Raw genomic sequence first — 26124 nt, 5'->3', positions numbered from 1 at the left:
TGTTTCCTTTACTAATTCTAGAGTCTAGGAATAGTAACCCATTCATTACCAGATCCTGGCTCAGTTCCCAATAGTCACTACATAGCTCCAGTACTGTCCATAGACTGCAGTGACTATTTATGCGCTACACACAGACTGCTATAATGGCTATAGATATCTTCTGGCTATTCACCTTTCAAAAAACATAATATACTTCACAAGGGGCAGTAGTGCTTGGCCACCGCTTTTGAGTCCCATGCAACCTATGCCTCAGCCTGAGCCTCATCCTATTCCTCATCATACATATGCCCCAGCCTGTGCCTCATCTTCCCTATGCCCCAGCATATGCCTCATCCTACAGTACCTATCCCCCATGCTATTCCCCCATTTGTCACCTGTCACATCTCCCCTGTTCCTCCTCTCCTGAAATGTCTCCCCCATTCCCTATCCTCTTTTCATGTATCACACAATTCCTCTCATCACGTCTTCCCCATTCCCTCTCCTGCTCTCACATCTCCCCTATTTCTCTCCGCCTCTCACATCTCCCCCTTTTTTCCTTCTTTCATCTCTCCCCCTGTTCCTCCTCCTGTCAGGTCTCCCCCTGTTCCTCTTCGTTTCACATCTCCCCTATTCCTTTCCTCCTCTCATGTCTCCCCCTGTTCCTCCTCCTCTCACGTCTCCCCCTGTTCCTCCTCCTCTCACGTCTCCCCCTATTCCTTTCCTCCTCTCACGTCTCCCCCTATTCCTTTCCTCCTCTCACGTCTCCCCCTGTTCCTCCTCCTCTCACGTCTCCCCCTATTCCTTTCCTCCTCTCACGTTTCCCCCTGTTCCTTTCCTACTCTCACATCTCCCCCTGTTCCTCCTCCTCTCACGTCTCCCCCTGTTCCATTCCTCTTCTCACGTCTCTCACTTTTCCTTTCCTCCTCTCACGTCTCCTCCTGTTCCTTTCCTCCTCTCACGTCTCCCCCTGTTCTTTTCCTCCTCTCATGTCTCCCCCTGTTCCATTCCTTCTCTCACGTCTCCCCCTCCATCTGTTCCCATCTGTTCCTACTTATCCTATTGTTTTTTTATTCGTCCACCACCTCCTTTTAGTCTGTTAACTCTTATGAGTAGGGCCCTCCTTCGTCATGTACTCACCCTACCTCTTTACCTCACCAGTCCTCCTGCCCCGTTCTTCCCTTCCTCTACTTCATCTTCAGTCTCCTTGACAATTTCGACACCTACTTCAGAACTGATGCTGATTTTAGTTCTACCAGCTATACCCCTATTTACGCTGTATTTTATTAACACACCATGTACGTTACCTTGTAATTTTTTTGTTTGTTTTCTATGTACGGCGCTGCAGACACTTTGTGGCGCCTTATAAATAAACAAACTACTACTACTACTACTACTACAGTAAATGGCAGTACCTATTTTCAGCCCCAGTTCAGTCCTGTAGTGTGTGGTACAAGGTGGGAGGGGGATCTTGCTTTTGATAATGGGCCCCCCTCCCCCTTCCTCTCTTTTAAATACAGACTTCTGTTTACATCTGTGGCTCCACCCACAGACCGGAAGTTAGTCCTGCCCACCAGCCAATCATGTTCGCCCATCAGGATTTCTCGAAACATGATTGGCTGGTGGGTGGACCTATCTTTCTCATTTATTTCTGGGTAGTTAAAGTCACCCATAATAATTTTGTCCCCTAAGCTGGCCGCTTTTCCCAGGAGGTCTTTTTTCTCCTCTGTATTTATGTTGGGTGGTTTATAACATGTTCCTACTATAAAAATTTTAGACCCTTTAATATTACCTGTGATTTCTTCCCATACTGATTCTGCTGACTCCATTGTGCTCAGGGATATGTCTTCCCTTATGTATGGTTTTAAGGATGTTTTAACATATAGATATACACCCCCTCCCATTCTACCGTATCTATTTTTATTAAACAGACTATAACCTTCTGTTTTAGCCTCCCACTCATGTGATTTGTCCCACCAAATTTTGGTAATACCTATGAGATCAAAATCCATTTTACCAGTTATACAACTAGCATTGAGATCAAGGCATTTCAGATCTAATTTTTCCTTTGCCTTTGTCATGTTACCTGTTGCAGTTGCAGAGGATTCCTGAAATGCTAAATCAGTATCATGGACAATATTTGTGTTTGTCTGTATGTATCTCATACACCTTTCATATACCTTATTCCCTTCTTCCTCCCTTCCCCCTGCTTCTTCCACAATGTAGCAGTCTTTTCCCTCTATTCTACTATCATTTATTGGTTTAAGGTTTATTACTATACCCTCCTCAAGCCTTCACACCATTCTACCCCCAAGCACCCATGCCCCTCCTCATTCAGGTGCAATCCATTGTGGCAAAAGAGATGGCACCTGACCGAGAAGTCCGCCCAGTTTTCTAGGAACTGAAATCCCTCCCTCCTGCACCAATCTTTGAGCCACACATTAACCTCCCTAATTTCCCTGTCTCCCTGGGCTAGCTCATGGCACAGGCAACATTTCTAACATTATTACCTTAGATGTCCTCACCCTAAGTTTATTGCCTAGATCCCTAAAGTCTTTTTTGAGGACATCCCATCTACCACTGACTTTGTCATTGGTGCCAACATGCACAAAGACAGCTGGGTCTTCCCCACCCCATCCCAATAATCTGCCCACCCGGTCTGCGATATGACGTACCTGAGCACCTGAGAGACAACAGACTGTACACCTATCACGGTCTCAATCACAGATTGCCCTATCAACTTTCCTAAAAATTTAACCCCCTACCACCACTATTTGCCTTGGGCTCTTCCTCTCTGATTTACCCTCCCTGCCAGAGGGGGTATTCCTCTGGTTGCTAGAGGACCCCTTCCCTGCCAGCTCCCCCAGCTCCTCACTCCCAACCATAGTTTCTTCAGGCATATCTACTAGGATTTGGTAGTTCAGAGCTTGCCTGCTGCTTACTCCATCATCTATCCTAGACACCCTATCTTGTACCCAGCTACCGATCCTCGCTTCCTTGACTCAACATCTGACACCCCCTGGCCCCCTGTTCCTCTAATGCAGGAAACTGCAAACTCTGATCAAGGTTAATTATTTCCCTCAGTGTTGTAATGTGTTGCTCTAGATCCTTGACCTTCCAGAGTAATCAACTGCTTGCATCTGGTACAGTCATACTCGCCTTTGAACCCAATGTCCATCGGTGAATACATCTTACAAGATGCACACTGGTGGAGATTCTCAACCTTGTTCCCACAAATTTTTACCAAGTTGGAGAAACTGCTACTAAATCACACAACTCCATATTAAATACCAGTTAAATACAGAACAGTAATTAACAGTACTCAAACAAAAAGATACTTAACTGTCCTGCAGTTTGTCTGATCCTTCCCAGAGTGTCTGGGAGGTGTAAAGTGTAATGAGTGTCACAGTGTGAGGCATAACGTGTAACGGGCATCACAGTATGAGCTGTGAGGCGTAACATGTAATGGGTGTCACATTGTGTGGTGTAACCTGTAATGGGCATAATTTGTGATGGGCGTCAAGGTGTGAGGTGTAATGTATAATGGGCATCACAGTGTGAGCCATAAATGTGTAATGGGCATCATGTGTGAGGCATAATGTGTAATGGGCATCACGATGTGGAAAAATTGAAGAATAGAATTGAAACAAAGGTTCAAAAAATAAGGTGGGCCAATGGGTGGGCTGTTTTTTGGTCAAGGATCAGGGTGGGCTGGGGACAGATGGTGGCAGGATGGGAGTCGCCCATGGGAATGCCCAGCATTTAATCGGCATCCCTTTGAAAATTCTAGGCATTCCCATGGGTACGCAGGCATGCTGATGGGTGCCGGAGGCGGCAGCTGATGTCAAAAGACTTTAGCTGCCCACCCCATCTTCGTCCCGGCGCTCGTAAATAAAAGTCAGTTCTCACTGACTTATAAGCCAGGAGAAATCACTTGATAGTCGGTGACCATCAAATAATTTCTCCTGCAGCAGAGGCATGCAAGGGGATGTGTCTTCGTTACACATCCCCTTGTATAGTAGCATCGTCAGCGGCAGGTGGTGTTCGGATGGGTGGCACCTCTGTTGCTCGGGAAGCTGCGATCTTCACAGCTTACTGAGCACACTAAAATGAGGGCCTCAGTGTGACACATGTGTGGCAGCTCAAGTAGCCAAGAAGATGGCTGAACCAACCTGTGGAGCTGCCGCGTCACATGATTTCTCCCCAAAGTGCTTGTGTCACTGACTGTCACTTCAGAGCACTACTCTTTGATTTCAGACAGCTGTAAAAAAAGGTGTGTGCATTGTGGGTATACACATGCTGTATTTCGTGCTGTGCTGCAAGTTGGAGGGGGAAGAGTGTTAGCTGCTGCATCAAGTGTATGTGTGTACTGTATTAGTGTTATATGTCGACATTTTTCATGTCGATCTTTCTCAAGCCGACCTATTACTTATATTGACCTTTTGACCTTTTGACCATGTGGACCTTATGCATGTCATCATTTTTCATGTGTTGACATTTTGACTGTTGACCAATAGTGGTCGACCTATTTACTATTGACATAATTTTTGTCGACCTAATGACCACATCCTGGCATAAGTGTTAAATGTGCAATAACCAGCTTTTACACTTAAAACAATCCTCGGAATGTATGAAACCAGATAACAGATGGATATCCTCTTTCTCTACTGTATTTGCAAGCATCTAACCATTTTCCATCACCATACTATTATATGGCATCAGAAAATAATTTTTATTTATCACAAAATGATAAATGCACTTTTGCATGCGTATGCTTTTTCACATATCGGCAGGATATGTACTCTGGTAGACAAGCCAGGGCCACTTGCTTGTGTGTGTGTGTGAAAGTTACCAGCCAGCCCCTGAGGGTTAGGGTGAAACTGCAGGAGGTAATGTTAGGATTAGGCGGCAGGGGGAGGTAAGTATGTTGGGATTCTCTCCTTTGTGATGCCAGCGTTCTGACTGCTGGCATCCTGACCGCCGATCCTCCATATGTATCTCGCACAAAGAGGATGCATTGTTTTTTCTGCTGTTATTAGTAGTAAGTGGTTGCTGCTACACCACCGGGCCAATCAGTCCACTTCTTGTCTGTGGGATGAATCGGCCTACAGACAAGAAGTGGACTGATTTGCCCAGTGGTGCAGCAGCAACCATCTAGAGCTCAATCCACTCAAAACCCATTGAGATTGTAGTGGACTTTATGAAGAAGGCTGCTGGTGTTCCTCCGCTAACAACTGCTGACAGTGTGGTGTCGCTAGTGGACTCCTTCAAGTTCCTAGGAACCACAATCTCCTGGGACCTTAAATGGGGGCCCAACACTGATACTATTGTTGGAAAAGCACAGCAGAGGCTATTCTTCCTTAGGCAACTGAGGAAGTTCAACATCCCACAGAAGCTTCTGCTCCTCTTCTACTCCGCAATTTGTGTAGTCAGTACTGTGCTCCTCAATACTGGTCAGGTATGGCCAGGGCCGGTGCTAGGGGGTTCGGCGCCCTCCTGCGAACTATAAATTTGCGCCCACCAAAACTTTACAAAGGGAGGGGTATGGCCACACAATAATGCTCCCACTCCAAATGACACCACACAGTAGCACAATCTTATTCACCTAACACAGCACCAGTGCCGTAACTAGCCATTTTGGTGCCATGTGTGATAAAACAGGGACAGTGCGTGCCGAAGGCGCGCGCAAAATTGTAGAAGCGTGGCTTCATGGGGAATTGGCGTGGTCACATAAAAGTACCAATAACACCATAATCCCCATAACACATTATGCTTCTCACCTCAAAGCCCATAACACATTATAGTAACCACACACAGTAATGTACATTATTTGTAATGCCACACATCATGATGCCCCTTGCACAATATGCAGAACACCATAATGCCCATTACACATTATGCCACACACTGTAATTCCCCTTACATAAAGTGCCATGCACTATAATGTCCATATGACATTGACACACATTATGCTACACATAATGCCCCCGAGTACTCCTGCATATGCCCACATTTGTAGCGTTGCTTATTCATAACACCCACACCAGTTGCGAAAAGTAGTTGCTCTGCTTACAAGTAGTGCCCACACCAGTTGCCGACATTAGTAGCGATGCCTATACACGTGCCCACACCAGTTGCCGACATTAGTAGTGCTGCCTATACACTTGCCCACACAGGGGCGTAACTATAGCACCGCAGCCCCCACCACCGCGGGGGGGGGGGGGGGCGCTGTGCATGTGGGGGCGCCGGGGGCTGCGGTGCTATAGTTACCCCCCCCCCCCCAATCCCCCGCAGACTTACGTATCTTGCTGGTCCCGGCGGCTCCATTCTTCTGATGAGGACCACAACAAAATGGCCGCCCCCATATAGCAAACAGTTCTCTGAAACTGTCTGCTGGGTGCTGGGTGGCCATTTTGTGGTGGTCCTCAGCAGATGAACGGACGGAGCCGCTGGGACCAGCGCGATAGGTAAGACTGCGGGGGAGGGGGTTAGCATAGGCAGCGGGGCGACGGGGCGACCGGGGGGGGGTGCTCGACGGGGCGGCGGCGGGGGGTGGGTATGGGCGCCCCCCCTAACGGCGGGGGGGGCGCCCAAAACGTAGCTACGCCACTGTGCCCACACCAGTTGCCAACGTTAATAGCGCTGCCTATACACGTGCCCACATCAGCTGCCAACATTAGTAGCGTTGCCTATATGCGTGCCCACACCAGTTGCCGACATTAGCAGCGCTGCCTATATACGTGCCCACACCAGTTGCCGACATTAGTAGCGCTGCCTACACATGTGCCCACACCAGTTGCCGACATTAGTAGCGCTGCCTACACATGTGCCCACACCAGTTGCCGACATTAGCAGCGCTGCCTATATACGTGCCCACACCAGTTGCCGACATTAGTAGCGCTGCCTACACATGTGCCCACACCAGTTGCCGACATTAGCAGCGCTGCCTATATACGTGCCCACACCAGTTGGCGACATTAGTAGCGCTGCCTACACATGTGCCCACACCAGTTGCCGACATTAGTAGTGCTGCCTACACATGTGCCCACACCAGTTGCTGACATTAGTAGCTCTGCCTACACACGTGCCCACATCAGTTGCCGACATCAGAACACTCACACTTTACAATGGTGGCAGCTCATCCTCTCCTGTTTCCTGTTGTCTTCTGGCAGTCTTGCTCCCTTGTAGCTCCGCCCCTTCTGGTCAGTGTAGCCACGCCCCCTCCATCAGTGTAGCTCTGCCCCCTTTCGGGCCCTGCCAATGACCAGCTGTAAATGAGCCAGGAGGGATCTCTGTGCCTCTGGCGCTGCTGCCTGTGATGAAGTGTGACAGGGCCAGCAGCAGCCGGCAGGCATGGAGGACAGCAGAGGATGCACAACAGAGACAGCGCCTCTCCTGCCCGGCGCTTACCTGCTTTGCATCCTCTGCTGAGTGGGTACGGCTCTGCCAGCGAGAGAGACAAATGCAGACTTCAAAAGGTAGTCAGAACTGTGGAGAAGATAATCGAGACAGACCTTCCCTCTGTCCAGGACCTGTACCTGCCCAGAGAAAAAAAACGGGCAACGAAGATAGTCAAGGACCAACTACATCCTGGCCATTGCTTGTTTAACCTGCTGCCATCAGGCAGGTGCTACAGGGCTATTCCCACCAGGTCCACCAGAAGCCTAAAAAGTTTCTTTCCTCAAGCGGTTCACCTGTTGACACGTGATCTCATGAACACCTCACTGTCTAGTCTCAGTATCACCAAGAAATTCTTGTCTGATAAAAGGTCATTCAGCATTGACCAAATCAATGCGATCATGGCTTTTCTGGAACTTGTTCTTTGCAATAACTTTTTTCTCTACGATAAACAATTCTTCTTACAAGCACAGGTCTGCCAGATGGGTTCTAGCGCAGCTCTGTGCTATGTCAAAATCGTGATGTACGCCATCGAGCAAGAATTTGTTTTCAACAACCAGAAATCATGTCCTGTATACCTTTTTTTGGATGTTACATAGATGACCTCTTCATTATTTGGTCCTCTTCCGAAGAAGATTTCAAAACCCTCATGGATACCCACAATGCTACATCGAGTCCTATCAAATTTACATATTCCCTCAGTAAAAGCAAAATTAATTTCTTGGATGTCAAAATCTCACTTGTCACAACAAGATTTCTACTACAGTATAGCATAAGCCCACGGATCGTAACCAACCATTATTAGCATCCAGCTGCCACCAAATGTGGTTTACCGTACTCTCAGATGATCCGCATCTGGCGAATCAGTAGCGACAGATGCACAGCCATCCAACAAATTGAAACTCTCATCAATAAATTTCTGCTAGGAGGATATTCGCACAAAATTCTTCAAGAAGCTAAAAGTATTGAACATCGACCGAGATTCTTTATTTAATAAAGACACTACCGCCACAGTAGCCAGAAGAAAACTCCCATGGGTGAATAAATATAATCATCTCTCACCCTCCATCAACTCTGCAGCCAAAAACACTGGCCTATTATTTCTTCTGACTCAAGATTGCCTTTAACCAACACATCTATCATGCCCTGTTACTCCAGGGGAAGAAACCTAAGAGACTGGCTCATTAAAACCGATCTATCGCTCATCATATCCACCAATCCAACATACACTTCATTTCTCAACCCTAAACCTTTGGGATGCTCCAGATGTGGAGATGTGGAGATGAATGCCAGTTCATGTTAGCAGGCAGCACCTTCAAACACCCACACACTGGCAAATCCATCAATATTCAACACAATGTTAACTGCAATACCACTAACGTGGTTTATCAAATCATTTTGTCGCTTCAAAGACAGTATGTCGGTCCATCGGTCGGCCATCAGAAAAGCATTATCTTCTGGTTCAAGCGACCAACCCATTGCCCGCCATTTCGCAAAGATGAATCACCCCCTCAACACCTTACGCTATGGCATCATCAACACTGTCCCAGCCTCCATCAGGAGAGGTGATCGAGCGAAGAATATACTGCAATGTGAATCCAAATGGATTATCAACCTCAATGTACTAAGCCCCAGAGGCTTAAATGAGAACATTTCCTATACATGTTTCCGTTAAAATCACGATTGTTCAGTTTATTACAAGCATGTTCACACACTGCTTTAGTGACAGTCAACTGGACATGGACATCAGACGCTTGATATGACACATCGCGTATACTAGCATCAGTGGCGTAACTAGGTTTTGGCCGCCCACCCCGCCGTTAAAGGGAGGGCGAACTCCCACCCACCCCCCCGCACCAACCCCGCCGCACCAACCCCTGCCCCGCTGCCCCGCCGCCCATGCAAACCCCCCCCCCATCCCCCACAGTCTTACCTACGTTCAATACGCGCTGGTCCCGGCTCCCTTCTTCTGCTATGAGGACCACCACAAAATGTCCGCCCCCATACAGCAGACAGTTTCAGAGAACTGTCTGCTAAATGGGGGCGGACATTTTGTGGTGGTCCTCATAGCAGAAGAAGGGAGCCGGGACCAGCGCATACTGAAGACAGGTAAAGACTGCGGGGGATTGCGGCGGGGTGTAACTATAGCACTGCAGCCCCCGGCGCCCGCACATGCACAGCGCCCCCCCCCCCCCCCCCCCGCGGTGTGCGGGGGCTGCGGTGCTATAGTTATGCCACTGTCTAGCATGCAGTTCTGCTTTTATTGAGGACTGGACACTGGACCTGTTACCCATTTGCCTGGATGTGGAGGTGGATCCCGGGTACTCACCTTCCTTTTCATGCGCATTTTACATCTGGGTAATTGGCCACTGTTTACCTCATGTCTTGTGCAAATTTATGTTGTGTTTAATGTATGGTATTACTCTATGTACCATTTTTATCCATTTTTTTGTTCTGTCCCCTGCGGTTGGTCCAAGGGAATAAAATCTGTATTTGGCTAATCTATTGATACGGAGAAGAGGACCCCTTTCTAAGGAGGAGGAAAGTCGGGGTATTATATATTATCTCACATATACGGAGAAGAGGACCGCCCCTTTATAAAGAGGGACGTATTCTTCTTATCAGGGCGCCATTGGGAGGAACACCGTCACCTTTCATGTATTTGCTGTTTTTTTATATTCAGGGATATCATTTAGGTGTACCTTCTTACAGACTGCCTAGGCGCACAGAGGGACATATCTCATCCATCTTTTCCATTGTACAGCTTTCACACTTTATTGAACTTTATTACACTTTCTTCACAATGAATTATAATTTTAATTACAGTTGTGATAATAAGTTTACATACCTTTAGCAGAATTTGTGATTTTCTGGCCATTTGTCAGAGAATATGAATGATAACTGAGAAACTTTTCTTTCACTCATGGTTATTGGTTGGGTGAAGCCATTTATTGTCAAATAACAGTGTTTACTCTTTTTAAATCATAATGACAACAGAAACTACCCAAATGACTGTGATCAAAAGTGGAGATTTTGGCCTGATAACATGCACACAAGTTGACACAAACGAGTTTAAATGGCTACTAAAGGTAACCATCCTCACCTGTAATCTGTTTGCTTGTAATAAGTGTGTGTGTGTGTGTGTGTGTGTGTGTGTGTGTGTGTGTGTGTGTGTGTGTGTGTGTGTGTATGTAAAAGGTCAGTGAGTTTCTGGTCTTCTGAAAGACCCTTGCATCTTTCATCCATTGCTGCACTGACGTGTCTGACAATTTGTTTGCTTTCCGCATGACTCAAATCCCAAAGGATCTGCGGGAAAAGGTAATTGAACTGTATAAAACAGGAAAGGGATATAAAAAGATAACCAAGCAATTGAGAATGCCAATCAGCAGTGTTTATACTCTAATTAGGAAGTGGAAAATAAGGGATTCTGTGGAAACCAAACATTTCATCCACAACTGCCAGGAAAATTGTTTGGGATGTGTCACACTTTGGGGTATTGGTGGGACTGGCAGGAAAGGGGTAGCTGAGGAAGTGAGTGGATGGATATGTTGTTCGGTGGTTGGAGGTACTGCCTTCACATAAACCAGGATAGAGGATGAACGAAGGAGAACTTGGATAAGATTGAAGAGTTTAATGATCAGGTCTTAGAATACAATCAATAGGAATAATAGCACATAGCAGGTAATGAGGTAAATGAATGGTAATTACAACGGTATCAGTTTGCATAATAATGGGTAGACTGTGATGTAGAACTTGCAGATACAACGATAAGGAAGTTGAAGATGATGAAGGGGTTTGAAGACCACTGTAAGAGTTCGTAGTAAATGATAAAGACCTTGGAGATGGCTGTAGTAACTTGGAGCTGTGAAGACTTGAGGCTGTGAAGACTTGAGGCTGTGAAGACTTGGAGCTGTGAAGGCTTGGAGCTGTGAAGGCTTGGTGCTCCTAGAAGCAGGTAAGGATAGCTGCAGCACTTGGACAACTGAGGCACTTGGACACAACTCAAGGTGACTGTGGCATCTGTATACAACTTAATATTAACTGAGGTACTTGAATACACTGTGGATACTTTAGTACTCTGGTATACTTTAACACACTGTGGATACTGGAACACACTATGGATACTGGAACACACTGTGGATACTGGAACACACTGTGGATACTGGAACACACTGTGGATAACGGAACACACTGTGGATACTGGAGCACACTGTGGATACTGGAGCTATGAAGACTGAGGCACTTGGGTAACTGAGGCACTTGGGTAACTGAGGCACTTAGGTAACTAAGGCACTTGGGTAACTGAGGCACTTGACCACACTGAAGAAACTTTAGTACTTTGAAGACACTGTAGATATTTTAGCACTTAGAAGACACTGAGGATACTTTAGCACTTAGAAGACACTGAGGATACTTTAGCACTCTGTATATACTTTGGCACACTGTGAATACGTTGGCATACTGTGAATACTTTAGCATACTGTGAATACTTTAGCACACTATAGACTTTAGCACGCTGCTGATTTTAGCACACTGTGGAATTTAGCACACTGAAGACTTTAGCACACTGCGGAATATTGCACTCTGTGGATTTTAGCACAATGAAGATACTTTGGCACTCTCTGGAATACTTGCACACAGTGAAAATACTTTGGTATAACTTTGAATACACTATGGATGCTTTTGCACTCTATGGAACATGACTTGTAAAAGCTGAGATACTTTGGAAACTGCTGAGAGTCACTGAGGAACTTTGGAAGTAGCTGAGAGGCACAGGATGGCAATCCCAACAGCAGAGAGGTGGGTCTGCTGCAGCACGCTGAAAGGTCACTGCGGTACTGGGACTTTAAGGAGCAACAGCAGGTTAGGCAGGAACACTGTGGAGCACAAAGCCACCGAACCACTCTCCAGGAAGTAGACTGAAGCATTGGCAGGGAGATATGTACCAGATGACTTTTATCAGGGAAAGACACACAGGATTGGCTGGAGAAAACCCCTGGCAGGGGATTGGAGAAACCTTGGTCTCCAACATGGCTGCCTCCATTCTGGAGACAATGCAGAGAACCAGGCACACCTCCTCAACACTGTGCTTACAATGGTGGCCTCCGTTGCCACACCACGCTGCCTGGGACCTGCCTCCTGTGTGCCCCTGCTCCCCGGCGTCCTGTCCATACCATGCGGCCCGCAGGACAAACAGAGGGACCCCTAACTGTGGTAAGCCTCTGAGCGCTGACAGGATGCAAAGAAAAATCCACAAATAACTTCAGCTGAAATACAGGACTCTCTGTAAAAAAGTGGTGTGGTTGTTTCAAGATGCACAATAAGGAGGTATTTGAAGAAATATGGGCTGTATGGTAGATTCGCCAGGAGAAGCCATTACTACGCAAATGCCACAACGCATCCGGCTTACAATACTCCAAACAGCACAGAGACAAGCTTCAAAACTTCTGGTACAAAGTCATTTGGAGTGATGAGACCAAAATGGAACCTTTTGGCCACAACCATAAACATTACATTTGGAGAGGATTCAACAAGGCCTATGATGAACGGTACACCATTCCTACTGTGAAACACAGAGGTGGATCGCTGATGTTTTGGGGATGTGTGAGGTACAATGGCACTGGAAACTTGGTAAAAATTGATGGCAAGATGAATGCAGCATGTTATCAGAAAATAATGGAGGAAAATTTGCACTCATCAGCCCGGAAGCTGCGCATGGGACATACTTGGACATTCCAACATGACAATGATCCAATACACAAGGCCAAGTCGACCTGTCATTGGCTTCAGCAGAATAAAGTGAAGGTTCTGGAGCCACTCTGGGGAGATCTTAAATGTGCAGGTAGCCCAGGATTTTACAGGAACTGGAGGTTTTTTGCCAAGAAGAATGGGCAGCTTTACCATCTGAGAAAATAAAGATCCTCATCCACAACTACCACAAAAGACTTCCAGCTGTCATTGATGTTAAAGGGGGCAATACACGGTATTAAGAACTGGGGTTTGTAAACTTTTGGTCAGGGTCATTTGGGTAGTTTCTGTTGTAATTATGATTTTAAAAGAGTAGACTCAGTTGTTTGACAATAAATGGCTTCACCCAACCACTAACCATGAGTGGCCAGAAAATCACAAATTCTGCTAGGGTATGTAAACTTATGAGCACAATTGTGTATTTTGCAGCTTTTTAACGTTATATTCAATACAATTTAAATTTTATTATAATCTTTTCTTGGGACACTATAATGAAAACAAATATGTTAAATAAAAGCTAAATAGCTAAATGAGCCAGTATTGAGTGCCCCTTGTAGGAATCCTTTTTTTTTCTTTGTTTCCTGTTATACATTTAACCAATTCCTGGAAAGCACCTCCCTATACATGAAATACAGAATTTGTAAGTAATCCCAATTTATAGGGATCACCTGGCAGTAATACTATTAGACAGTGCGGATTAATTATTTTAGCCCGGAAAGGGTAACTGCAAGCATCGGAAACCATGGTGGGTCTGAATTAACGGGTCCATTCTAGTCAGTGGGGAAAATGTGTCTACTTTGCACCCTGATATCTCCGGTTCTATGTGTCCTAGAGACTTGAGACTAAAGACTGGTAGTATATGAAAGAGGAGACTCTTGACTTTCAAGGCAGACTAAGTAGTAGTTTATATGACATAAGGAAGGGAAGTGGCAAGCAACCATAGGCAGGGTCCCCTCCAATTGTCCACGTAGCTCATTACTACTGACTATCGCACATAGGAAATACTGCATAGAGAGGATAAACACGGTGTTTTGCATCCAGAAACTTAGGGAGGAGCTTTTATCTCTCCCCATAATACTTATAAAGATATCACTTACTGTATAGCTGTAACTTACAGCACAGTACAATAAAAGCTGTTAATGCTATTGAGTATGCTAGTGCTACTTACTCAGTGGCGTAGCTACAGGGGTCGCAGCGGTCGCAACTGCGACCGGGCCCCTGAGCCAGGGGGGCCCATCCCCGCCACTGTCCGGCCGTCCTGACAGATTGGTCATTAACTTGACCGGGAAGTTTCCCGGGAGGCCGTTTACATTGAGGCCGAATTGTGGCCGGGACCCGGCCTCATTACACTTTGTAGTTTGTACAGTTAAGTGCCTTTTAGTGGGAGGCGGCAGCACAAGCCCGTGCGTCCCCGCCTCCTCTGACTGCATAGAGCAGGGGTGGCCAACCTGCGGCTCTCTCCTTAATGAGCCGCAGGTTGGCCACCCCTGCTCTATCCAGTCAGAGGAGGCGGGGACGCCCGGGGACACGGGCTTGTGCTGCCGCCTCCCACTGAAATACACTTGACTGTACAAAGTGTAGTGCAGCTCCCCCCACCCTCATCGCAGAAACTGACTGGGCAGTGACTGGGCACACTGATCGGCTGGGCGCGGCCCGCGGAGCACCTCCCCCCCTCTCCATATTTGGAGGACGCCCAACGTCATCACCCTCTGTCCATTAGCGTGCAAAACTCCAAGTAAGTTACCCGGGAAAGGTGTACCTTGATGGGGGCAGCCAGGGGTTGTGTTAGGGGGGAGGGGAGAATTTTAAACATCTGTGGAGCAGCAGAAAAGCTGCGCTGAGGGAGGGGGGGGTGTTGGTGGAGGTAGTGGATGGTTTTCTATGAGAGACAGTGTACAGTATGTTGTGGATATATGTATGTATGTATGTATGTATGAAGGAGGCAGTGTATGGATGGATGAGAGTGGTGGTGTATGTACTGAGTGAATGTATGAGGGTGGCGTTGTATACATGTACTGTATGTATGAGGGTGGCGGTGTATGTATGTATGAGGGTGGCGGTGTATATATGTGTGCACGTATGAGGGTGGCGGTGTATATATGTATGTATGAGGGTGGCGATGTATATATGTATGTATGAGGGTGGCGGTGTATAAATGTATGTATGAGGTTGGCGTAAATGTATTCATTTTTGATGGTGGCGTGTATAAATGTATGTATGTAAGAGGGTGGTGGTGTATAAATGTATGTAAGAGGGTGGCGTAAATGTATGTACGAGGGTGGCGGTGTATGCATGTATGAGGGTGGCAGTGTATAAATGTATGCATGTATTTGGGTGGCGGTGTATATGTGTGTGCACGTATGAGGGTGGCGGTATATATATGTATGTATGTATGAGGGTGGCGGTGTATAAATGTATGTAAGTATTTATGATGGTGGCGTAAATGTATATATGAGGGTGGCGGTGTATAAATGTGTTGTATGTAGGGGGGCCCCAAGCTGACCTTTCGCACCAGGGCCCATGAACCCTTAGCTACGCCCCTGTACTTACTGTAGTACTCAATTAGGAAAAAACTCTAAGCACAGTGTATTGGCATCCAGGAACTTAGGGAGGAGCTTTAATATCTCCCCATTATACTGATAGGGACATAACACAGCTGTAACATAACACAGACATTATACTGATAGGGACATAACACAGCAGCAGAGTACAATAAAAGCTGTTCGTGCAACGAAGTACACAAAGTGCTATTGAGTATGCAAGTGCTACTTATTACTCAAATAGGAAAAAACTCTATAGAGGTGCTAGGAACAATGTTTTGGCATCCAGGAGCTTTTATATCTCCCCATTATACTTATAGAATTATCATTAATACCCAGTGCTTAAAGTGGTCCCCCAGCCATATAAATTAACCCTTAATTCAAATTATGCCCCATAGTGCAAGACAACCCAAAAATACCCTAAAAACGGGACAGTGCGCGCCGGAGGTGTTCAGCAAAAAATGTAGGGCTTGGCTTTGTGGGACGGGGGATTATGCACACCGTAATGCCCATTACACATTATGCCACACACCGTAATGCACATTACACATTATGCCAAAACCGTAATTCCCATTACACATTATGCCACACACGGTAATGCCTATTACATATTATGCCACATAAGTGACACTTACCTACATGCTCATTGCTGGGGTTTTCTTGCTCTTTGCTAGGGGTTTCATGCTCTGTGCCAGGGGGTTCATTCACAGTGTCAGGGGATTCATGCACAGTGCCAGGGGTTACATGCTCTTTGCCAGGGGCTTCTTGCTCACTGCCAGGGGTTTCATGCACAGTGCCAGGGGTTACATGCTCTTTGACAGTGCACAGTACTCAAGCTCTAGCCCGCTGCCTGCACTAGTGAGGACCCCAGCAGAAGTTCTAAACATCCCCAATGTGTATAAATCCCCCAGGGTCACAGCGGTCATTGCGGTGCTAGTACCTGGGAGGCAGGGGTTAACAGCCCTGCATGCTCTTAAGTGCTTTGCTGACAGCCAGCACAGGGGCTGGAGCCCCAGTGGAAGAATGGATGCTGTCTTCAGTGCCCAGCCACATGGTGGAGGGATGCTCTGCCTACATATGTTGACACCCAGACGGGAGAGAGATATGGTGGGGAGAGACACAGGGACAGGCGGGGAGAAACACTGGAACCCGTCAGGAAGAGACACAAAGAACCGGCGGGAAGAGACACAGGAACCCGGTGGGGAGATACACAGGACCGTGGGACCAGAATTTGCGCAGATTCGCACATATACAGCATCACCCTCTGTCCGCACTTCTGCCTTAAACGGCACTGCAGTGCACTGCATGAATGGACAGACAGCAGCAGGGCAAAGTGAGCAGACAGAGGCGGAACCATTCCAGCTCCAAAATGGAACTGACGGAACGCAGTTCCGCCCTGTTCCGGCTCACTTTAACCCCTGCTTATAGCTGTAGTGATAACAGAATAATGCAATAAAAGCTGTTCGCACCCGTGCAGACGCCCTAGCGTCTGTGCCCATGCAGATGCACGGAAAGCTTTCAAGGGAGGCATTATTCTTTTGTCTATTAAATACTGTATACTCTAACTGACCTACTGTACTATAGATGTGTTTAAATGGTCCCTTTATGAATCGAACTCAGGAATTCTGTACTCTAATGTACAAAATGAAGAGTGGCACACTTATCCACTAGCCTACACACCTGATAAGAGTGCCCAAAGCTTTCACTCAGATTCATCCTAATGCCTTTCAACCAAACCAATGAGACACATTCGCGTCCGTGCCCATAACAAGTTGTAAAATAGTGTAATGATACGCACTTCAATGTAATTGTATTCATTAGTGTCTGGCTACATGTACTGTAGCTTACTGGACAGTACAGGAGTAGCAAATTAGTTCCTGCGCCACAGAGTTACTTACTAATTATGATTTACTATCCCGAAAATACACAAATTCGTATTTGTATTCATGGCACATTCATATTTGTATTTACAAATATGTATGCATACACCATCAAAAGAATACAAATAGAAATAAAAAAAATGGTGATTCCTAATTTACTAAGCGGCCGTATATTCAATACGGCCGGTAATTACGGGATACGACCAATAATTGTCAGTAAAATACACCTGGAAAATATACTTAATTTTCCAGGCATATTTGGCAGAAACCTGCACAGATCAACCAGATTTGTGCAGACTGCAATGTAAAAAAATAGACAATAAAATAAATCATTTAAAAAAATGGGTACTTGTGTATTATAGCGGCGCCCCCGATTTCCATCGCGCAATGTTTTAATCGCGTCGCATCGCATGCCATGCACCCGATGGCATGCAATGCGATGCGACGCGATTTTTGGCCCTTATACGATGAAAGATTGTATAAGCACCCTAAAGGGGTGCTTACAATGTTTATAGTTTATAGTGGGGGGGGTGCACCCCCACGCCACCCCCCCACTATAAACGTGAACCCGAAGCGTGGCAATCGCAGCGAGCCTGCGAGGGGCGGCGGTACGCGTCCTCCGACCTTTTCATACCCCCACTATCCACTTCGGCGTGGAGTTGAGAATAGAAAGTGTGGCGAGCGCAGCGAGCCACCGAGCCCGAAGCATGGCGAGCGAACGCGGATACCTTCGCGGGCTTCACAGATATCCGCGTCCCCTCGCGGGGCTCGCTGCACTCGCCACGCTTCGGGCACGGTGGCTCGCTGCGCTCGCCACACTTTCTATTCTCAACTCCACGCCGACGTGGATAGTGGGGGTATGAAAAGGTCGGAGGACGCGTACCGCCGCCCCTCGCGGGCTCGCTGCGCTCGCCACGCTTCGGGTTCACGTTTATAGTGGGGGAGTGGCGTGGGTTTGCATTTAACATTGTAAGCACCCATTAGGGTGCTTATCCAATGTTTAATCGCATTGCATCACATTGTATGGCATTGTATGCCATATACAATTTTAAAATTGTATGGCATTGTACAATATCGCGCGATATCGCGTCGCATCGCATACCATCGTATGCCTTATGGTATGCGATGCGATGGGCGCCGCCAAAATACACAAGTACCAAAAAATGGCAGGGTTTTTTGGGGGAGTGGGGACCTCACAATGAATGGGTCTCTCCCTCCAGAATTAACCTACCCAGGCAGAAGCATGGGGCTGTCCCCGGTACCCCTGGGTTTGGGTACTGGGCTGATAAATGTGTAAAAGATAGAATTAAACCATTGGGTTCTGCTGTGGAACTATGAGTCCCAGCAAACCTAGACCGTATCCTGGGACTTGGAGAACCACAAGTCTAAGCATTTGGCCCATTATTAGGCTTGCTGGGACTCTTAGTTCCACATCTGAACCAATAGTTAAATAAAAACACTCTGACACCTGAAAAATAAAACTTTATTACATACATAGCCCTTTAACACTGATACTGATCTACCTTGACCCTATAGGTAGGTCTGCGTCCATCCGTCCATCAGCTGGTCCTGAAGAAATCCATGGGGTACCTGTGGAAGGAAATTATACTCACCAGGCTCCTCCGGCGTAGATTGGTCCCCTTCATTCCAAGTAGTCATCCAGGTAAAATGAAAAAATAATAAAGCGAAAACCCATGCCAGACTGGACTGAGGAGAAGACGCATGATGAGTTTGTTTATATTGTGCAGCTCCTCCTCCTAAATACCGCTATTGGCCACTATTGTTATGCCAGTCATATTCATTCATATTAAGAATCCAAATAACAATTTTCATATTCTTAGTAAATTTCCGTAAGTGAGTGAAAGTTTAGTGGAGGGAGAAAAGGCAATAGAAGATTACCTAAATAATACTCTCAAAACTGAAAATTGATCAATCAGTGGGGCCAGATGGGAAACATCCTTCAATAGTAAGAGCCTAAAGATAGTACCTAAAGATGTATTGTCCAATCTACCTATTAGAAATGTGTTTATTGATTGGCCTCAGTTTTGGCATCTGGCTTAGCAGCGTCTCATATCGGGCCTTATTCTAGTTCACTCTTTCTGACAAAATCCTTCTTAGATGGACAAAACCATGTGCACTGCAGGGGGGCAGATGTAACAGGTGCAGAGAGAATTAGATTTGGGTGAGTTATTAAGTTTCTGTGCAACGTAAATACTGGCTGCTTTATTTTTACACTGCAATATAGATCTCACTTTGAAGTAAAACCCCACCCAACTCTACTTCTCTCTTCACAAGTAACATCTGCCCCACCTGCAGTGCACATGGTTTTGTCCATCTAAGAAGGATTTTGTCAGAGTGAATTAGAATAAGGCCCATCATGACAGGCCATGTCCTGTAATTTCTTTGGTGTTGCTAAGTCTGACTGCTTAGAACAAAAATCTGGTAATGTATGTAAGCATATAACAATTGACCAAAGGGAGACATTCTTTAAAAGTACTTAAGGACATGACACTGGAGGCAGGAAATTTAAGGAAAAACCTCATGTCAATTTGACTGTTGACCTAGCCCATATTGACCTAATGCATGTGATGACCTAATGACCCTGTCAACCTAACCCCATGTCAACCTTCAGACATGTTGACCTTTATGCATATCAACCTTAAGTGGTCAACCCAATGCAAGTCTACCTTCCTTTTGTCGACCTAGTGACCTTATCGTATACCTTATCGTATACCTCGATTTCTATTATATAGAAATATCTAATGAAAGTTTGGAAGGTTATAAAAAGGTTTAAAATATCAAATCATCAGCCAGTTCCAGTTATGAGTAGTGTGGATGGCAAAATTACGCAGCTATATGAAAAGCCACATACACACTAGCCAATGCCTCCTGCCACCGATATTGTTAGCGTTGTCGAACTGACAGGTGGCAGGCATCAGCAAAATGCATACACACAAGCCGTTGCCGGCTCTGGAGTGAGCGACGACAGGGGGCAGCGGAGGGAGTGACGGCTGTGCTGCAGCTTCTGCATGGTCATCGGTAATGATGACCTCCCTTATCTGGACGTGCATGGATGAGGGAGGGGGGCGTTAATGGTGCGGTGGAGTGCACATCGATTACGACAGGGAGCATATACACTAGGTGATATTGTCCACAATATCGCTCAGAAATCCCTGTCTGAGTGATATATTGTGAAGAATATTGCTTAGTTTGTATGGGGCTAAATTTTCAGGGTGAAATGTAATAGAGTGTGATTTTATAGATGGGCAATGTTAGGTAAAAAACAGCTGAATTTGCATGTTTTCCGAAAATCACGTGTGAATTATGATTAAAAAAAAATCACACTTTTTGCTGTGAAATTCGCACATTTTGACCTGGCGATTTTGGTCACACTTTAATTTGCATCCAGATGTTTTCCCAATATAAAGTATACACCTCACAATACTAAAAGGGTGCAATTTTTGGTAAACGTTTCCCCCAAAAAATAGACCAGGTTCTGACTGATGAATTTGACAGAACCATCCACAGATCATTGATATCTATGTATGGTTCTGTCGTAAAAAATGTGTAAAAGTTAAAATAAAAAGCATAACCAGAACCGGGCTCATTAGGCTGGACCTGGTTCCAAAAATACAGGGGACTAAAAGAATACATATGTCAAACCGTAATGCAGGTGTCCTAAGGTGAGCTCAGGGAGGACAGAAACCTCCTAAGGAGCAGAAGATTTTTGGACCGGTCCTGGTTCCAAAAGTATGGGGGACAAAAGAACTGGGGGTCCCCCATATTTAGGAACCAGCACTGGGCTTCAACAGCCCACAGTGTCATGCCACAGCTGGGGTATACTTTTTACGTAAGTTCCCCCTCAAAAAAATTAGAATGCGATTTAGTGCCATTTTAAAACATGACTCAAAATTGTACCCTATTAAATCTTGCCCTCACTCTCAAGACATTACAATTGTTTTAAATAAAAATTTGGTACTCTTTACCTAGAACGGCGCCCACAATTGAAATCGCGGGCATCGGGGGTAAAATCGCGGTAATCGCGGGCATCGCGGGTAAATCGCGGGTACATCAAAATCGGGTACCCGCGATTTCCGCGATTTTCCCATAGGGAACAATGTTAAAAAGGCAGATTGACCGTGATTTTAGCGTTAAATGCCTCAATGCCCGCGATTTTTACATAGGAAACAATGTTAAATGGGCCACAGAGCCCTAATAGTCCCCCTGAAGTCTTAAATGGCCCCCAAAATTTTTAACGCCACCCCACGATCAACGTGAACCCGAAGCGTGGCGAGCGCAGCGAGCCCGCGAGGGGCGGCGGTATGCGTCCTACGACCTTTTCATGCCCTACTATCCACGTCGGCGTGGAGTTGAGAATAGAATAGTGTGGCGAGCGCAGCGAGCCACCGAGCCCGAAGCGTGGCGAGCGCAGCGAGCCCCGCGAGGGGACGCGGATACCTTCACAGGTAAACGCGTCCCCTCGCGGGCTTCACAGGTGTCCGTGGCCACGCGGACACCTGTGAAGCCTGCGAGGGGACGCGTTTACCTGTGAAGGTATCCGCGTCCCCTCGCCACGCTTCGGGCTCGGTGGCTCGCTGCGCTCGCCACACTATTCTATTCTCAACTCCACGCCGACGTGGATAGTAGGGCATGAAAAGGTCGGAGGACGCGTACCGCCGCCCCTCGCGGGCTCGCTGCGCTCGCCACGCTTCGGGTTGGCGTGGATGGTGGGGTGGCGTAAAAAATTTTGGGGGACATTTAAGGGTTAATGGGCTCTGTGGCCCATTTAACATTGATTTCTATGGCCAAATCGGGTCCATTGAGCCATTTAACAGTAAAATCGGGTCCATCGCGCCTTTTAACATTGATTCCTATGGGAAATCGGTAGCATCGCGTCGCGGGCATCGCGGGTACATTTATGGCCGGCCGCGACGCGACCGACGCGATTTTCATGTTTAACATGGGTTTCAATGGGGAAATCGCGGGCATCGCGTCGGTCGCGTCGCGGGCATACATAAATGTACCCGCGATGCCCGCGACGGGCGCCGTTCTAGGTAAAGAGTACCAAAAATTTTAATTGTTTAAAATTAAAAATAAAAACTTTTCTGAAGCAATTTATTGGTATGAAGGCATGTTGCAGGGGAACAGTGGCCATGACAATATCTGATTATACTGGTATTGTCAGAAATCCAGTTACACTACTCATTTTTATGTTTCTGCCATATAGAGTAGTAAGTTTTTTTTATCGCTGATACAGTAATAATGCAGCTGAAATCATGTAATTTGAGCTGGTTTATATGGAGTCCAAAATCAGCTATATTTTGAACGGACAACAGACCTGTATCAGTGGATCATCTCTGCTCTGTTTCGAAGGTTTAAGTTGTTTGTGGTGTAAAGGTGTGAGGAATATTTTTTTGGCAAAATTAACTCTTAATACAGTATCAGTTGAACATTGCTTATATTTGCAACTTACCTTACATGCATAACATCATGGTGAATTAAACACATGGAAAGAGTAGTGGATGTTATTGAAAGTATATACATTACCTCTTTGAATCTACGATGAACCAAGAAACTCATAGACATAATAGTAATGAATCCAATTACCGGGTAGATTTTCCAAGTACGAGACATCACCTTAACAAACTGTGAAAGATTAGAATGCGATTTAGTGCCATTTTACATTACTCAAAATTGTACCCTATTAAATCTTGCCCTCACTCTCAAGACATTACAATTGTTTTAAATAAAATGTATTGCAATATAAAATGGATGCAGCTCAATTAATTGGTTAATAGCCCTCAGGTGCTTGAAAGGGAGGGGTTCTAAGAATAATACACAAAATGGGTTTTCCCTAGCACACCAAGGGGTACTAACAATAAGACTTAACAATACCACTACAGTTACATGGTGGGAGATACTTCAGAAAAATTATTTTATCATGTGGCTTTACAGTAAACATTTATATGGCCCAGAGCAGGTACTGTTGTCAAGCAGTGTTGGAGAACTCCAGTATCAGAGAAGCCTTGACATTCACCTTGATGCTTCACCTAATCTCTGAAAATATATGTGCAGTGGTGCACATTAAAAATTTTTCAGCAACTAAGGAATAACTTCCCATCTTTTAAAAGAGGCTACTACATCCATGAATCATAGTGGCACACCATGGCAGACGGAGTGGTATTACATTTTATAAGACTGTAAATTATACAACCCATAGAAAATTTTGGTACTTGTGTATTATCTGGGCGCCTGATGTTGAAATTGTATGCCAGTACCTAAAGCATGCGATGCGACGCGATTTGACGCGATTTCCCTTGAAATTAACTTGAAGTCAAGATCGCTTCGTATTGTATGCTATTGTATGGTATACAATGCGACGCGATGCGATGCGAAGCGATTTGAGCTAAATGCCCCCCATTTCTATATGTACAGGCACCCAGATACCTGTAAAATATGTGAAATGGCCCCCCAGACGCCATTTTTAATTGTATACCCATGCTGATGGCTAAATGCCCCCCATTGTTAATGCCATCCCACTATCAACGCCAATCCGAAGCGTGGCGAGCGCGCGCCGGTACGCGTCCTCTGACCTTTTCATACCCCCACTATCCTCGTCGGCGTGGAGTTGATTTTATATAGTGTGGCGAGTGCAGCGAGCCACCGACCCTGAAGCGTGGCAAGCGCAGCGAGCCCCGCGAGGGGACGCGTATTACATTACATGTAATTTGCGTGCACTCGCCACGCTTCGGGCTCGGTGGCTCGCTGCGCTCGCCACACTATATAAAGTCAACTCCACCCCGACGTGGATAGTGGGGGTATGAAAAGGTCGGAGGACGTGTACCGCCGCCCCTGGCGGGCTCGCTGCGCTCGCCACACTTTGGGTTTGCATTGATAGTGGGGTGGCGTTAACAATGGGGGGCATTTAGCCATCAGGGTGGTCATACAATTAAAAATGGGGTCTGGGGGGCCATTTCACATATGAAACAGGCATCTGGGTGCCTTTACATATAAAAATCGCGCCAAATCGCGTCGTATCGCATGCAATATGATTGTATGCGATACAACGCGATTTTTAGGTGCAATGAAGAAAATCGGATGCCCAGATAATACACAAGTACCAAAATTTTTATTTATCAAGAACTAGATCAGAGGCCCAAGTCCATCCATAGAATGCTTTCATTAATCAATAACTTACTGTAGGCCCAAGGTCAGGACAGGAAAATGGAAATGAAGATGTAAATATAGTATTTATACAATGGTAGTCAGGTAACTCATTTACTGATTTCTTAATTAATAGAATAGATAATCAAAGAGAAGTAAACAACTACAACAAAATAAATTGTTAAAAAAAACAAGAATACAAATGTGAAATTCTAACACAAATGCAAACTTCTAAAAGAAGCAATTCACTGGTATGCAGCCAGTACAGGGAAATATAAGGAGTATTTACTGATGCGTCCTTATACATTGTTGCCCACAATGCATTCACATTTCAGACTAAGATTTGTGGTATAGCGTATTAAACCATGTGCATAAGACAATGACCAGATGAGCCATAAAAAGTAGTGGGCAGCTGTGCTCCCAATACCCAAACATAGGGGACCAGTAGAGGGTACTGAGCAGGTAATGAGGGACCTTGTGCTGCCATTACCCATTAAAGTGGTCATCTACTAGTCAAAGGTAAGAGATTCAATCAAGACAGAGTCACTCTATTGTGAAAATTGATATCTATTAGATACAAGGCCTCAAGAATCAGGACAATACAAGAGATTCAAGCAAGGCAGATACATACTCTAGACCAAGTGGATAGTTACTATGGGCCTAATTCTAGTTCACTCGTTCTGACAAAATCCTTCTTAGATGGACAAAACCATGTGCACTGCAAGAGGGCAGATGTAACATGTGCAGAGAGAATTATATTTGAGTGAGTTATTTTGTTTCTGTGCAGGGTAAATAATGACTGCTTTATTTTTACACTGCAATATAGATCTCACTTTGAGGTAAAACCCAACCCAAATATAATTCTCTCTACACAAGTAACATCTGCCCCCCTCCAGTGCACATGGTTTTGTGGTAGCCAGGTATAAGATAGATAGATAGATAGATAGATAGATAGATAGATAGATAGATAGATAGATAGATAGATAGATAGATAGATAGATAGATAGATAGATAGATAGATGTAAAGAAAAACAATGGAACAAATGTAAAACCAAGAATAAAAATCTAAAAAGAGTAACCTGAAAATAATAGTACTTGCTAGATTCTGTATTTGTATTGTACTGTAGAAATTGGAAGAATTGGCTTACTCTGGAGTGAATGAATCTAGGAGGATGAACGATACTTCTCATTCAGTATCACCCTAATAAGACACAGGGGAAAAGAATGAAACTAGATTACACAAGTATGCTACATGGCAGTGCCAATTATACTATAAATAATGTAGAACATGAGTGTTACGGCTACACAGTGATGAAACAACTAATTTACTTTGTGCTAACTGGCCATTGCTGATCAACCAGACTCACCACAGCTGTTGATTCTTAATATAGAAACAATCCTATTGTAAAGTATATACT

The 26124-nt window shown here is 45.6% G+C and overlaps 1 protein-coding gene across 1 annotated transcript in view; it reads right to left on the bottom strand.

Moving 5' to 3' along the window:
* LOC146008234 (NXPE family member 4-like) overlaps window positions 1-25909 on the bottom strand; it is an 87620-nt gene extending 61711 nt beyond the window's left edge. Inside the window, exons 1-2 of the mRNA XM_083147311.1 lie at window positions 25855-25909; window positions 23090-23188 (exon numbers count right to left, since the gene is read on the bottom strand). Of these exons, the coding sequence (XP_083003437.1) occupies window positions 23090-23188; window positions 25855-25896 (141 nt within the window). The 5' untranslated portion in view covers window positions 25897-25909. The remainder of the gene's footprint in view (window positions 1-23089; window positions 23189-25854) is intronic.
* Between the last annotated feature and the right edge of the window lie 215 nt (window positions 25910-26124).

This window comes from Crinia signifera, chromosome 6 (genome assembly GCF_055691185.1).
Source record: "Crinia signifera chromosome 6, ASM5569118v1, whole genome shotgun sequence".
NCBI lineage: Eukaryota > Metazoa > Chordata > Amphibia > Anura > Myobatrachidae > Crinia > Crinia signifera.
Note: the sequence above shows the minus strand (reverse complement) of the source record. Positions and strands in the feature narration are given on the sequence as shown.